At 38.7% G+C, this 16,535-nt stretch overlaps 1 protein-coding gene across 1 annotated transcript; it reads left to right on the forward strand.

Annotated features, from left to right (window-relative positions):
- Positions 1 to 249: 249 nt before the first annotated feature.
- Positions 250 to 15,892, forward strand: HTATSF1 (HIV-1 Tat specific factor 1). Its single transcript, XM_086470170.1, has 9 exons — positions 250 to 454; positions 4,934 to 5,141; positions 5,592 to 5,639; positions 6,758 to 6,912; positions 7,958 to 8,121; positions 9,758 to 9,857; positions 10,364 to 10,453; positions 10,953 to 11,090; positions 11,264 to 15,892. Exons 1-9 carry the CDS (start codon positions 287 to 289, stop codon positions 11,546 to 11,548), a joined length of 1,356 nt encoding a protein of 451 aa, XP_086326296.1. The 5' UTR covers positions 250 to 286; the 3' UTR covers positions 11,549 to 15,892.
- The last annotated feature ends 643 nt before the right edge of the window (positions 15,893 to 16,535 follow it).

Below are 16,535 nucleotides of genomic sequence, written 5' to 3' on the forward strand. Positions count from 1 at the left end.
GATGGGGGCGGGAGGGAGGAAAAACCCGTACGCGGGCGGGGAGCCCCTTCCGCTTCTGCGCGCTGCAGGGCTCTGGGACGGTCGCCGGCAGCGTGGGGCGGCGAGCGTCCTTGCGCACCCGCCGCTCCCGGCTGCGCGTGCCCGCGCGCTCCCCGGCCCCGCCGCCGAGAGGGGCGGGGCGAGCGGGTGCCTCAGGCGGCGGCGGCGCGGCGACTAGGCCCGGTGCCTAGGCCCGGTGCGGGTGTTTTCGCCCCACCCCGCGCCGAGGCCCACTGAACGGGCCAGGATGAGCGGCGAGGACGGGAACGAGGAGTTCTACCGGCAGCTGCAGCTTCAGCAGCAGTACGAGGCCGAGCCCGGCGGCGAGGGCGAGTCCGACCCCTTCACCTATGTGGATCCGGCCGATGGGGCTGCCTACGAGTGGGACCGGGAGAAGAAGGCCTGGTTCCCCAAGGTGAGTGTGGGGGGAGCCCCGGCGCTACCCGAGGGCGGGCCGCAGGGCCTGCTCGGTGCCCCCTCCCCCCCTTCCCGTTGCGGGGAGCGGCCTCCGCGCCTGGCTGCGGCCTTCTGCGGGAGCCTCACCGGCTCCCCTACGCCCGCGCGGCGCCGTGGGGCAGCGCTTTCCTCGCGGCATGCCGAAGTTTCCCCGAGGAAGGGTGAGAATGAAGAGCAGTTGATGTTGGGTCCCCTCATCGTGGAGGTGTCTCACTTGTCTGGATTCAGCCAGATGTCGGCTGTAAAGCCTCCGTAGGTCTGAAACACTCTTTTTTTAACAGGCAAAACTACGGCAGCTGGTGTTGTCCCATCAGTAACCTTACTGGCTGCTTTCTGCTCTTTTGTTGTGAAGAGCTGTAGGTTGGCTTTTCGCCTTGGCTGTGAATCTGTAGAATTGCTCGGGCCTGGCATCAAGTCGCAGTTATATTTGTAGATCTTAACGAATTGGTACTGCCTTTGGCATGTTCAGGTCTCTTTATCACAGTAACTGTGGGGATCTTTGTCTTTTGTTGGCAGCGAAGAAGTGAACTAGTCTGTTAAGGGGTCCAGATGAAAATGGAGTAGTATATTCCTGCTCTCTTGTATTATTATCTGAAAGCACTGCATGTGTAAAGCTGTCTTGTTCCCTCTCCTTAGGTCTTGGAAATGCCCTTGAAAATTAACTGTAGTTGGCTTAGAGGCATTCCACAAAATGGAAACATGTTACAGTTTTTCGTCTTGTGGGTTTTGTTTGTTTGTTTGTTTTTTTATTAAATATTTTGAGTATAAAAAATGAACTTACAGTAACAACGTGGTGCTTCATGGTGACAGGGAACATAGATTTAATGTGTTGAACCAATATACTGATCCACAACTGAAATACTAATTTTGTTACTATGTAACAGTAAATGAGGACAATTACATAATTTAAAAGTATTAAGACATTTTTTAGCATATACTTGATAAATGTAATGTGCAGGTTCTTATTTATGACTCTGAATTCATTGCAATTCAGAGGATCTGAGTGAGAATGAAGCCTATAGTGCCACATTTATATGTGTGTAGACCTAGTCAGGTGTCTATGTAGCAGATGGCTTAGGGAGGGGTAAAAACATGAACAGTCCAGGCTCACAAAGTGGAGCAGAGGAGAACTGAGTATCCCTGTCTCCCTGTGGAGTGCTATATCCAATAAGCACAATAACTTTTAAAAGGGTTCTTTTTTATAGTGTGGCCAGCAGGACTAGGGAGATGATTGTGCTCCTGTACTCGGTGCTGCTGAGGCCACACCTCAAATACTGTGTGCAGTTTTGGGCCCCTCACTACAAGAAAGACTTTGAGGTGCTGGAGCGTGTCCAGGGAAGGGCAACAAGGCTGGTGATGGGTCTGGAGAACAGGTCTTATGAGGAGCAGCTGAGGGAACTGGAGTTGTTTAGTCTGGAGAAAAGGAGGCTGAGGGGAGACCTGGTCGCTCTCTACAGCTACCAGAGAGGAGGTTGTAGTGAGGTGGGTGTTGGTCTCTTCTCCTGAGTAACAAGTGATAGGACAAGAGGAAGTGCCTTCAAGTTGCGCCGGGGGAGGTTTAGATCGGACATTAGGAAAAATTTCTTTACTGAAAGAGTGGTCAAACATCTGAACAGGCTGCCCAGGAAAGTGGTGGAGTCACCATCCCTGCAGGTGTTTAAAAAACGTGTAGATGTGGCAATTTGGGACATGGTTTAGTGGACATGGTGGTGTTGGGTCAGTGGTTGGACTTGATGATCTCAGAGGTCTATTCCAACCTTATGATTCTATGGTTCTTTCTCACCTCTTTCTTTAAATTTATCTCTTCTCAGGAGCATTGGTCTTTCCTAAATGCCATTGTTACCTCAAATTTCTGTCTTGGAGAGGAGATAACGTTAAGGGTTGGACAGGTTGTATAGGAACAGCAAAGTTCTTTCATGAATATGATGTATAGTAGAAGTTGGTAAAGAATCATTGTGAAGCACTGTGCATCATAGATAGGTCACTGAGCTAGATATCATAGTATCTCAGGTTACTTTGTTTTGATGATGACTATTCACAGAGTATTGTATCAAAATAGATTTAAGAGACGGCAGGAGCCAGAAGTTGTGGTTCTTTCTCTACTCCATGAACAGTAATAAAATTCCTTATCTCTGTTCTCTGACAAAAGATTAAAATATTCTGACTGGTCTAAGCAGTCACCATCTACTGACTAGATGCACTACTACTCTACTTTGGGAGTAGAGCATCAGCTGAACTTCCACTAAAGAATATTTCAAAGCAGTGCAAAAAGTTAATAGTATTAACTGTCAACATTCCTTAGAAAAATCTAGAGACAGTCAAATAGTTAATAAAAGTGATTGCAACTTCATGTATTATTTAATGATTTTGCTTTCCATGGTACTATGTTGATGGATGCCAACTTTTTATAGTCCTTCACATAGACATAACACAAAATCACATGGTGGATTCATCTGCCTGCCTTCATCACTTGCTATGAAAAAACAGACACTGGATGTCCTCTGTAAGCATAGGGTATCTGTTCTTCATTTGGTTAATCTATTCCTTTCCGTTTCAGTGTGACCAGCAGTTAATTACATGGTAGCATGTACTGTAGTATTGTATTTCTTTTCCTATAAGCTTAATTGCCTCAAACTGTACCACTGTGTGGGTGTGGAGGTAGAACTGATCTCTTTCTGGGGTGTTCTCCACCAGAACTGGATTGAAGCCCCAAGGAAGAAAGTCTATGAGTGCTTGTTCTCCATTCAGGCATGGTATGATATCTGTTCTGATAAAAGCCTTTATACTTCTGTAAATTTGTTTGTGCTTGCAAAAATCCATTTTAAGTTGAAGTAGTTGTAACGGTATATATGTTAGGATGATAGCATCTTATGGGGAAAAAGGCTTTGTTATTGACTGGCAAAATTTGACTGTCCATGGTAGGTAATGTGCTACGAATACATTTAGCTTTTCATGAGAACGTGATTCCCCTGAAGTTGAAAAATAATACTGCTGCAGGAAGGTGACTTCTTGTTGCAGGTTTAATCACTAATTTATCAGTAGGTTCTCTGATGAAAACGAATAATATAGTTCACTGTAAAGTTTAAAAGCTTCTTTATTCTCTGGATTTCATCAGCTGTGAAGCTAAGAATTTGCTAAGATTGCTAGTGTCAAATGTAATAAACCTGATGAGAACACAGTCTTTTCTTCACTGAAGGTGGTTGTACTCTTCCTTTCTCTTTGACATTGTGTTATGTCATGTCTGTAAGAGCAGCTGCTCACATTGCTGATCAAGGTGTGTTGCAAGTCTTGTTTAGTGTAGGAGCTATTTCATGCTGAACTTTTAAGTTATATAGGGCTCTGTGGCATCTTGTGTTATTCATGACAAGCCTGGTACATGACAACTCTGTGGTTTTGATTTATTGTAATAAAAGCTTAGAGTTGAAACGTCAGCTTCAAACCATTACAGAAGATACGAGATTGCATTGTTATTGACACTTACTACTGTCCATTGTGCTGCTTTCCTGAAATAGCTTAATGACAATAAGTTTTGTTCCCTTTTGAATATAGATGAAGCAAGTGTTGCACAGGTCAGAGTCAGATAAAGTTTTCAAAGGTTAAGCCACAGCTTTGGGAGTAAATAATTTTGGAGTGTGTAACTTCAGAAAATACTTCGTAGTACAGCGATGCTAGCAAAATCAGCTATGGTGTATTATCTCTTTGCATGTTGTTGCTAGTGGCTAGTGTTAAGATTTACCTGGCTGGAAATACTGGCTGTAATTTGTAGGGGTTTTTTTTAGTTTTGGTTTCTAAAAGATGGGCATTAGCCAATCTTATGTTTTATCTAAATACAGTATCTCTTCAGGAAAGAGCAAGCTAATTTATGTATCTATTAGTAGGATATAAAGTAGAGTGTCTGGCCATATTAGTAGGATATAAAGTAGAGTGTCTGGCCATATAAAGAATGTGTTAAGATACATCTCTGTCGAAGTGCAATATTGATTGTCTATCAACACAAATACATGTCATCTCTGAAATGGCAGGGGCCTACAAGTGTCAGTCATTCATCGTCTGTGGATAAGTTGTTGGCTTAACCTTCAGTGTCACTTTATCTCTTCAACATGGTCAGGAGTGCTTGGTTTCTGTTCTTCAGGCAAGTCCAATTTATGTGGAAAGCAGAAAGCTTTGCTTGAAAAAAGGCAGAAATTGTGAAATGCTTGTTTAAAAACTTCATGTGCTGTGTGGAATTAGGATGTTAGTCTAGTTCAGGTAGTGCCCGAACTGATTGTTTCTGTGTGTATGGCTTTACAAAGATGGTTTAAAAACAGTTTTAAAATACTATTATTTTCTACGTTGCCAGATAAGAAAATGACCATCATCTAACTAACATTAACACCCTTACAAACCTGAATTGGTAGTTCCTTGAAATTTTGGATTCATTTTCCTAATTTCTTTTCAGATAACAGAAGATTTTCTGGCAACTTATCATGCCAACTATGGCTTCCATGCAGAGGATACAGACAGTTCATCTGCTTCTGGCACAGCAGCTGAAAGTAAACAGCCAGTGAGTTCTAAGACATCAGGAGCACAACAACCCTCAGCAAATGAGAAAGGACCACAACAAACAGATCCAAAACAAAAAGCAGAAAAACGGAAGCTTGAGCCAGGTGAGTGACAAGGCCAGGCTGGATGGGGCTTTGAGCAGCCTGGTCTAGTGAAAGGTGTCCCTGCCCATGGCAGGGGGTTGGAACTGGATGGTCTTCAAGGTCCCTTCCAACCCAAACCACTCTATGATGATTCTGTGACAACAGGTTTCCCTCTGTGTAGGCTGCAGCCTGTATAGTACTGAGTGGAAACTGGCAATTGTTCAGTGTTGTTATGCACAGCAAAGAACGGGTCGTTTTGAAAACTTCCAGAATGGCTTTGAAATTCTATGTACTTCATAGGTATCCTCCTAAGTCTGTATGCAAGGTGGGAAAAAAAGGCAAATTAAGGCATGTTCAGAGCCTTTCCTGTTAGCAAGCAAAAATTCTCAGAAATCTGATGGAATGTGAACATTAGTGTACCCTCCCATGTTTGACACATTGGCATAACTGAATTAAAACTCTTACTTTTAGGATGGTTTCATGTTGAAGAAGACAGAAACACAAATGTTTATGTGACGGGTAAGTAATAGCGTTTTATTTGTCTAGCTTGAGCTGAAGATGGTGAAAGAGACTCATATATTGCTGACTTTTAATGTTATCTATTCAGGCTGCCACTTGCAAGCTACTTAATGTTATGTTCCTCACTGCATAATGTCTTTGTGACCTTTAAATTGCAGATGTAGGAAAGTAACTTATTCCGTGCTTTTGTCTTCTAAATGTGATATTCTGTGAGCTCTGTCAGCCAAGTCACTAATTTTTTTTAAGCTACAGTCAGGAAAAACAGTTTCTGTGATCTCCTAATAGGATAATGAGAACAAGTTTATGATAAAATGATGTGTTGACTATACGGGTCACTTAATATTTTAATCTTTAATTTTTATTTGATTTTATGAATACATTATTGAATTATTATATAAGAAGGAGGAAATGCTAAAAAAAAAAAGCTGGGAATATAATGAGCAAGTGATGGGGAAGCTGAAATGAAACTATCTGTGCATTTATTATGATATTTCTCTCCCTGATTTGGATGTTGAGGTGCTATCTTTAGGTACATACACAAAGGTACATTTGGTGGTTCTGAGCAGTCACAGAAATGCACACACTCAAATTCTCAACATCCATCCAGGAATATTCACATAATTTTCTCCCTTTTTTTCCCCCTTGTCCTTTAAAAACTTAATAAGTTATCAGTTTCTTTTTTTTTGTCAAATTTGTGGGGAAAGAAAATAGTTGTCTGTTTATAGGTTGGGTGTTTTTTTTGTCTCTGATCCTTAGGGACACAGTGGAACTTAAATCTTGGGCAGGGTAGTTAAATTCATATAGGCCATTGTGTCCACTGCAGTGTTGGTATCATGTATAGCACTAGAGCTGTAGGTTTGCATATTAGGGAGCACAAAGTTGTTGCTGTGTGTTACACCTATTAAAAAGTAAAAGGATTTACTGGTATGAAATAGTGTTTAAAAGGAAATACCAAAAATATCAGTCCCAAGGGCAGTGGTTTCTTATGGTATATGTAAAATTTCATGCTTAAGTTTGATATCTTTCATTTAAAGAAACACTGTGGGGTTTTTGTTCAAATGAGGTTTTTTAAAAAAAGTTGAACATATTCAAGCTTTCTGTTTTAATTTATTTTGCAGGTTTACCTCCAGACATTACAAAAGATGAATTTATACAAGTCATGTCAAAATGTGGTATCATTATGCGAGATCCTCAGACAGAAGAACACAAAATCAAACTGTACAAAGATAAGGAAGGAAATCTTAAAGGAGATGGCCTCTGTTGCTATCTGAAGGTCAGTGGTGCACTGAAATGCAGTTTTTCTTCCCATTGAAGATGCTCGTGGCCCCTGTTTCAGAATTGTATTCAGAAGATTCTTGAAATATCTGAAGTATAACTTAGAATTCAGGTGTCTGTTTTAAAGATTTATTCCAGAAACGCCCACTTACCTGCTTGTGCACGTCATTCGTTTCCTGTTATCCGCCCCCACCCTCCCCCTGAAAACGTCTGTAATACCTGCTGAACATGTCTCCACATGTTCCCGTCTTGGGTGCCAGTGATTATGGGGTGAAGTGGGGGACCTCGTCACCTTTTAGTTTGAAAATATGTCACTGTGTGGCCAGGATTACACAAATCGTGAGACAGGAAAGAACATACTGTAGGCTTGTGTTCACAGCTGTTAGTTGAGAACTGGTTAGCTTCAGAACTGTTCTTGCATTCTATAGTAACCTATAAAAGCTTACTATTTCCTTCAGGTCTTTCATTTGTGAATCCTTTGGAAAGTTAGTGCTTGCAAGTGCAGTCTGCTTGAATTCTGCAAGAAGCACCAGGCAGTACTAAATCAACTGCCTTGTAGTCTACGTTAGTTTTGTAATTTTAGTAGTTAGGGCTGTTTAGTGCACAAGTATAAAGACAGTCTCCTCTCCAAAGGACTTTTAGGAAAACGTTAAAAGTTACTTAAGAGCCTCAACATCTGCTGTTCTTGGAAAAGTGATACAAGTTTTGTAGAAACTCAGCCCCCTGAAGGTTTTTTTTTTTATTCTCGCTTTTTAGTTCATCAGCTTGCTTGATTGTTACAGATTAGTTTCTGTGTGACATATTTAAACGAAGTGTATGCAGTTGCTTTTGGAAGGATTAATCTGCTATAACAGTGGTGAAGAAGTACTGGGTTTTGATGAAAGCATTGCCAGCTGTGTGTCAAGAGATTTGAAGAGATAGGGCATTATGGTTTTTGGTGACAGGGAATTGATTTTTAGCACAATATTCTTGATTATATGTTACTGGAATAATTTGACTGTGCCATGTCCTTTAAAGCTTGTGCTCTGTTTATCTTCAAATAGAGAGAATCCGTTCAACTTGCATTGAGACTTCTGGATGAGGCAGAAATTAGAGGCTATAAATTGCATGTTGAAGTTGCGAAGTTTCAACTGAAGGGGGAGTATGATGCAAGCAAAAAGAAGAAGAAATGTAAAGACTACAAGAAGAAGTTGTCTCAACAGCAGAAGTTTGTACTTTTTATTTCAGTAAACTATTGCTTGAATTCTAAGTGCTATTAGTAAAGCGCTGCTTTCTTTCAAATGCAATTCTAAGAATTGTGCAAAAATTGAAGTCTTACCTGACAGTGAAATAGCTTAAATAAGCATTTGGAGGGGAGGAACTTCTAAATTAAGTGTTAGCCTAATGAACTACTTTGTGATTGACACATAAAATAATTCGTAGGGAACCAAAGTCCTTTCAGCTATAGAAGAAAATAATGCAGCTCTGGAGAGATAAAAGACTTTTTCTGAGTGTGTGAGTGTGCAAGTCCTGTCGTGATACCTAGGCTTACTTTTATAAGGTAATAACACTATGGCTGTCCACATATTGTTTGTACCGGACTTTACTAGTTGCAAAGGGCAAGAGATGCTAGCTTCCATAGGAGCACATACTAAAATACCTCTGTAGATTCCCTCAGACATGTCTCTCTGGTATAAAATATACTGGTTTTTAAAATTTTATCTAGATTCATTGCTTTTGTCACTTAAAAATTGTTTTTCTGCCTTTTGGAACCAAAGTGGTGCGGATTAAAGAAGGAGGTTTGAGTATATGGGACTGTTAATATTTTAATGAAAGCTGCATTCCATTAAACAATTACAACAGTAATGCATCACTATTTTGCCATAGTTAAAGGGAGCAAAGGCTACTTGATATCTTAATTAAAAATAAAAGTGTCTTGAAATGTGTCTGCCTCAAAGATACATTGCTAGTTCTTGCTGCAAGTAGTCTCCAGTGTGGAGAGAGAAGTATGAAAATAATGAAATTGCATTTGACAGTGGTTTGTGTGAATAAACTGACTTCAGTTGGTGTTCCTTTTGAGTTGGAAGAGCATAATTTACTTGCAAAACTACTCTCATTGGAAACCCAAGTTTTCTTCAGCTAAAATAGTAGGTACAAGAAGAAACTTAAACAAGATCTCTCCCCAGTATAAGATTTTGAGATTTAAAAGTGTAAGTGAATGTGTCCATTTTTTTGGTATAAAGTAGGCATTGGGTATGAAGTAGGCATTTCTACAAGAAGTGACGTTTTTCATGAGAAGGCAAACTCATAGAACAGACGCCCTGAGTTACATTGCTAGTTTGTGGCAGTGGCTCGGTACACTGTGGAGTAAAACACATCTTGCAGCAATGCTTGTGTAAGACTCGAGGGTTTCCTGCATGCTCGTTTAAATAAAAGCAGTTAAATTTTGCCAAAGGGATAGTGGATCTCCTTTTTTACACAATAAGTAAGGAAAAAATGGTAAAATATTGACTTTTATTGTACTTGGCGGCAGCTGGTTGCTGTATCTGAGCTGATGTTAGGAAGGCATTAAAACTTAAAGATTATTTTTTCGGTGTTTTAAGAAAACGCTTTGATTTTTAAAATAATTTATATTTCCTCTATGAGCATTTAAGTACATTAAAACCTCAACTGCTTTGTAGAAGTGGTAACACTGGGTGATTATTGCATTTTTTAGAAGAATAACATAACTCTTTGTGTCAAAATACATGTTTTAGTTGATGTATTGCAAGAAATGCCACATTAATGATTTTTTTTCAACAAATACTTGTAGAAACTGAAGAGAGCCGCAACAATATCTTCTTACTGTTGCTTCATTTCATTAGACAGCTGGATTGGAGGCCTGAGAAGAAAGACGGCGCAACTCGAATGCGACATGAACGCATCGTTATTATCAGGAATATGTTTCACCCAAAGGACTTTGAGGTAGGAAGAGGCAGTTTGCTACTGTAGATTGCGCTGTTATAGTTAACGTTGTCTGAACTTTCTGCCGTAAGAATTTTAGCAAAATTCTAAGCAGATGAGAAGAAAATAAAACTTGGTGTTTAGGCAGGTTTTTCCTGTGGCAAGCAGCTGCTTAAAATGTATTCATCTAGTTCCAAAAAGCGAGATGATCGTGTTGATAAGAATGTATTTTTCAAATCAGCCTTTTTCCCTGTGTATTTCCTGACAGTATTCCTTTTTGGGATGGAAAGAGGAGTAATCAGTAACTATGTTAGAACGGAGAAACCAGCACAAAATAGCCTCATTAATAAATAGCTTTTATTAAATTCAAGTGAGGGCAGTTGGCCAACTCCCAAGTGGCTTTGCAGGTGCAGCGTAACAATTTATGAACGGCTTATAGATTGGCAGATGCATTCCATTGGTGATAAAAATAAAGCTGAGAGACGTAAGTGCTTCTGTTTAGTTTAACCTGTGTGATTGGATTGCAGGAGGATCCCTTAGTGCTAAATGAGATCAGAGAAGATCTGCGGACAGAGTGTGAAAAGTTTGGTCAAGTAAAGAAGGTTCTCATATTTGACGTAGGTATTTTTTACATGGTGTGTTGGCAGAAATGATGTAATGTGTAAACGTGAAAAACATTTAGGATTCTTCAGATGTGAGTGGAGCATTTATTTGGGTTTCTGGGTTTATTTCATGAAACTTGACCTGATCTTTCAGTATTCTAAAAGGTACTGTTTTGGAAATCAATTTCTAAGCACCTATCTACTTCAGCCTGTGTGAAGGCAAACTCTTAACTCTCCCTGATAACTTGGATGCATGTCACAATTTTGAAAGCTTATAAATACATTTATTTGTAGCTAAACTAGCTGAAACATTTGCTTGTTTTCTGTGTTCAAAAAGTCTGTTTGGGGTACCAATAGAACAAAATGTGTACGCTTGCAAATTGAATTTTTCAAACATGATTACGTATGGTTAGTTTGGAGCCATATCCTGTTGATTTTGTAACACAACCTAAAAGGTGTTGGAATAAATACACTATTTAGAAAACTGTTAAAGGCAAGTTGTCTCTCCTTACAGCGACACCCTGATGGTGTGGCTTCTGTGTCATTTAAAGAAGCGACAGAAGCTGATCTGTGCAAGCTCACTCTAAACGGAAGGTGGTTTGGTGGCCGTCAGCTCAGTGCTGAAACATGGGATGGTGTAACGGATTATCAGGTAGCCTTTCACGGTCCTATTTTATCAAATATTTCTTCCAAACTGAAATTTGTTTTCATTTGGGAAGTGCTTGGTGTTCCCATCCCCATCCCCTTCCCCTGCCCTTATCTGTGTAAATACTCATTTTTACAAGTATGATTTTATAATGCTGTGTATAAACATATCTTTAATAGGTGGAGGAGACTGCAAGAGAAAGGGAAGAAAGGCTGAAGGTGTGGGGATCCTTTTTAGAGGATCCTGATGCAAAGGAGCAGCAAACTACGACTGATTCAGATTCTGCAACAAGTAGTGTTAAACTGCCTGAAGGCAGACAACCTTCAAAAGTTAATGACACATCTAAGGAGGATGTAAATGATGAAGCCCATAAGAGGGAGAATAATGGTGAGGGCATTAATGAAGATGGTGCTCCATCTACAGACAGCAGCCTTGCAGGCAGCGATGTTGAAGCAGATACATAACATCTTTAATGCTTTATGAAAGCATGGTTTTTAGGGTGATGTTTGAGTTTATCCCTTTCTTCAGGGTGACTGCAGACAATATTCGTATGAATATATGCATATTAGAATGTCATCAACTGTGTGCTTTGAAGTTTTCATTAAAAGCAGTATTTAATGAGATTCTAAAAGTTTGTATTAATTGGCTGTTCAGGTAAAGTAACTCAAGTTGCCAAGAATGCAGCAAAACTCATCAGGCTTTTGTTCTAACTATGCTTGTCAGTGTTTCATTACGTAAGTGTGAAATATGTTCCAACCTTTAGTTTATGTAACTATATGTAACTTAAATAATGCAAAGCTATTACAAGATTTGTGGATTTTACTGTTAATTTTCCTGTACCCCCTGGAATTCAGTATCTCATCCTTGAAAATTTTCGTGTCCCGAGTACTTTGGATCATTTTGTGGAGCAGATGCTGTGGTACGTATAGGGCAAATGCGTTGGATATGTTGCTATGCATTAAGTAGCAGATAAGAGTAGTACCAAGTCGCAAACTAAAAGGAAGTGGAAAACAAACAGCGTTGCCATAGTCAGCATGAGGCAGACTGAGCGAGGATAGATTATTACATCACAGCATTCAGGAAATTTTTCTTTTTTCTTCCCCTGTTTAGATCTTCTGTTGAGGCTGGAATTATGTCAAGGAGACTAGAAATGCATGAGCACACACTTTCTAGGCCATAATGAAATAAGACTGATCTTAAACTCTCATGGTCTGTATGCAGACTGTATGCAAAAATAGGCTTTTGATTGATGTGTTTGCTTTGTTTAGTTTTTGCTTTAATACTAGAGTAAAGGGTTTTGTTTAATTTTGTTAGAATGATGAGTGTGAGTTCTTCAACGTTTTGGTTCAGCCTTACGTGCTCTTCAAAGCGGGATCTGCCATATTTCATAGAATTTAAAGGCTTTTGGCAACTTGAACTACATTTGTTGTGCAAAAGTTAGAATACTTGAAAATAGGCTTTCAAATAATATTCTTTTATATGGAAATAGCAAATGCTAGCCCTCTTAGAAATCGTTCCAAAAGCAAGGATTTAGAAGACATTCTTACTTTAGATATCTTAGTAAGTGGCAGGCTTTCAAAAATAACTTCAAGGGAGCTGTTTTGGGCATAGTTGTTCTTAATTTAGAATCCCATGATTTTGATACCTAAGGCTAGAAGAACACAGATTTAGGCACTAAACAATTAAAATATTGGTGTTGGATTCATAGCATGCACTTCATATGAGTGGTTACTAGTGCACATTTGTAAGGAGGATCTTTTGAATTTTTTTGATTCATATTGGATTGCAAGAAACCATAGATGCTGATTCTTATATTTCCATCCTGAAGTATTCAGAATGCTCTGAAAATTGGTGTTTCCAAACTTTGTGCTCAGAGATTGCCATCTATATTTTTTCCAGAAGTCTATATGGTACTCTGTTTTGGGTTGGGGTGTTTTTTTTGTAATATGTAATCAGTATGTATGGGTAGGTATGCCAACTAGGGCATCAAAATTAACACTTGCCACTGTGGTTATGAATTACATCTTTTTGTGACAGAATATCTGCTCTTACAACAGAGATACTTGAATTCAGGGTTTCAAAGTCTGGGGCTCGTTATAATACAACCCAAAATTGGAAATTATAAAGAAGATCTGTAACTCTTGCCAGCCAAGAAACACCATTTTCTCATCTTTACAAGTGCGTGAATTGTGTGTTTCAGCAAAACAAGTGTTCGAACAATTACGGGAATCTAAAATCCTGATTTGTGGCTGCACGTAGTGGCATATTCAGATACATCTTGGTTGTGTTCGTTCTGACCTAGTTATTTTTATTGGTAACAAGCACCACAGACCTTTGAGGGCTGGAAGTTTTTGCATATGAAGAGTGTAATTTAGTGTGGTGGGTATTGCTTTCAGTGCTCCTTTTTTTTTTTTTTCTTCTTCCAGCTTCTAGACTCTAGGCTTTAGATGTGTTAGACTATTGTGTTTTGTTAGTGCTTTTTATTTTGAGAGCCTAGTCGTATAACACTCTAGACAGTTAAATCACCTGTTTTACAGTGGAATTGCAACTGATATGGGAAAGTATTGACAAATGTATAAATGTTGTACAGTTCTATGAAGCCTTATCATGGTATCAGATACAAAAAAATAAGGTTAGTGTTAGTGTTTAAAAAAAAAGACTTTGGAAAATAAAGAATCATTATATGTGCAGTAACAGTCCTCTCTCTGGTTGTACAAACTTGATTGGCTTACTTCAAAAGTCAAATGTGATCTTAGTCTTTTCACCTTTTCCTCTAGACTTAACACTAAAGACTGAGACCAAATGATTTCCTGGCTTTCCTATTAACTAGGGTTCTGAAGAAAATAAAAGCTGTTTTTCCATGGAAATAATGTTGTTCTGAAGTGCGGCATTACGCTCAAAGTGGTATTTTCCTTTTGTCTACCTCTGTTACTCCCCAGTAAAAAGTAAAAATATATTTTTATAAACAATTCACTGAGTTGCTGAGGCATTTAATAGTCTATGGAGAGGTTAATGCACCTGTGACTTTCTTTTCAGGAGATTTTGATTGAGACTGAATTCTTTCAATGTTTTCCTTTTTTAAATGATAGAAATTTTTATAAATTAATCTGAACATAAATGAAAATTTTTCACAAAAGTTACTATTTTGAAGTATGATAATGAAAATCTTGTAGTATAGAGCAGTAATGTTTAATACCAAATTTTAACAAATCTGAAGCTGAACAAGCTCAGTTGATTTTTAAACTCTTTTTTTTTTTTTCCTGACTGAGCATCATCATAAATGAATCGGTAAGAAGTTAAAGCCCCGATGCAATTTTCACTATATTTGACCTTTAATTAAAAGTGCTTTCTAATGACTTGTCGTGCTCATTAGAAGTGACAACATCAAAATTTTGCTCAGTTTCTAATTTTCTTTAGGTTCCGTTCCAGTGTACTGTGTGTTCCTTCACCCCTAGGCCTTTGGCCAGGGGTTCATTTTAAGAAAAGCAGTCTCCTTCCCTCTGCATATTATTAAAACAACAACTAGCAGCAGGTTGAAACAGTTTGTGCATAATATTGTTGCTCAGTTTTGAACCTGAAAAATAACTGTTTCAAACTAATCGCAGAGTGTGACGAGATGGATGTGAAACCACTTAAACACAACAGCAGGGAAAGAGTATTAACTAACTGGTACTTCACAGTTCAGCATAAATAATTGCTTTCTTAACCATGCAATACAAAATCAGTTGCTTAGCTTCAAGATATATTGGTAGTTTGCTTTACAATCAAATGCTATTTAGTGGTTTGCTGGCAAGGTAATTGTATGGAGTTAGAAATATTCATCAGAGATTACGTGGTTTGAGGAGCATGGCCAAGGTAAATGTCTGAAAACAAAAAGCCCCAAAAGAAAAGGCACGTAAGTTGTAGCAGGTTCTCGAATGTTCATATGCAGCTGTAAAGAGAGAATTAGTTTCATTTTGCATCAAAATGTTTATCTGTTTCTCCTGCTGACTTCTTTTAATTACTTTTTTAATTGAATTTCAGTCCCTCGTACAACTTAGGTTTTGTATAAGGATTGCAATTCACTTAAAATCATTAGGATGGTAAATGCAGTGCATTTTAGCTAAAACATGTCCTAGACATTATTCAGTTAAGGTTAATCTATTTGCAATTACAAATACTTAGCTTAATTCACTCAAGAAAACTTAAAGCTATTGGATGCTTCATAGAAACCCAAACTTGCCTTTAAATTTTCTAGTAAAACCAATATCCATGCCCCCAATTCTTTAACTGTATAACCTAATCAAATTCTTTTTTAAAAAATAAAAAATGCACACCTATAGATTTTAGTTGCATTTTAAATTTTCATTTTTATTTCTGAATTTGAGGAAACATACTGCAGTATGATAAATGAATTATGTAAGTTGTGTACTTGTGTTGATTTGACTTGTGTGTATTTTAGTGTTCATTATACAAGGCTTGACGTCTTGCTGTCAGGATACTCTGAAAGTTCTGTAAAATATTTATAGAATTACGAAATCTTTTGCAGCAAATTGTTTTTTGCTCATTCTGTAATATGAAAGTATATTGTTAGATTAAACTTTTCAGTAAGTTGACTTGGAGTTTTTTTGACAGGTTATTTGCTTTCAGTAAGTTAAATTGGATCATTTTCATTTACCCTTTAGAAAACCAACATTTAAAAAACAATTATTGGAGTAATATCTAGACCTGTGACAGCGTCTGAGAATCCCTTGATTTGTCTTCAGTTTTGTTTCTTAAAGGGGTTGTGTTTTATACTACCTTTTTAATAAACAAAGTCGTGAACCAAACAAGTCTTTTCTGATTAGTTTTAAGATAATGTATTTGTCTTACTTTTTTCCTCAGTAAAAGATACCGTAGCATTTGGTGCCCAGTGACTTCAGTTGATAAAGCACGTGTGTTAATGTGCCAGAGCTTTCCAGCTGGAGCCCAGCAGACATGTTGGTAGAACTGTGAGTGTTCACAGTGGGACAGGGTGTTGGTTCCCTCTTGGTGGGTTTCGTGTCAGACTTTGTTCTGGCTTGGTGTGTTAATGGACCCTGCGTGAAGATAAAAGGAGCCAGAGAAGTGACTGCAGACACCATAGTTATAATTGACAAGGTGGGGCCGGGGGGGGGGGGGGGGGGGGGGGGGGGGGTGTGATGTTAGGGACAAGCAGAATTTCAGTTTATATTCTTGGAAATGAAGGTTTTTTTGGTTCAAAGCTTAACATTTTCAATGCTTAAAAAGCGCTGGAAATGAGTTGTTTCCATTCATAAAATACAAAGGAATAGGGATGATAATCCCATTTTTACCCAGTAGTTCTCTGGGGTGTTCACCTAGGAGCTTTAAACTGATGCCATCTAACAACCTTACAGGTGCTTTAGCTGCCGACTGAAGAGGAAGTTCTTGAATGAGGTCTTGAAAACTTCAGCAGAAGAAATCTCTGCTATA

This window comes from Leptosomus discolor, chromosome 9, assembly GCF_034619465.1.
Source record: "Leptosomus discolor isolate bLepDis1 chromosome 9, bLepDis1.hap2, whole genome shotgun sequence".
Lineage (NCBI taxonomy): Eukaryota > Metazoa > Chordata > Aves > Leptosomiformes > Leptosomidae > Leptosomus > Leptosomus discolor.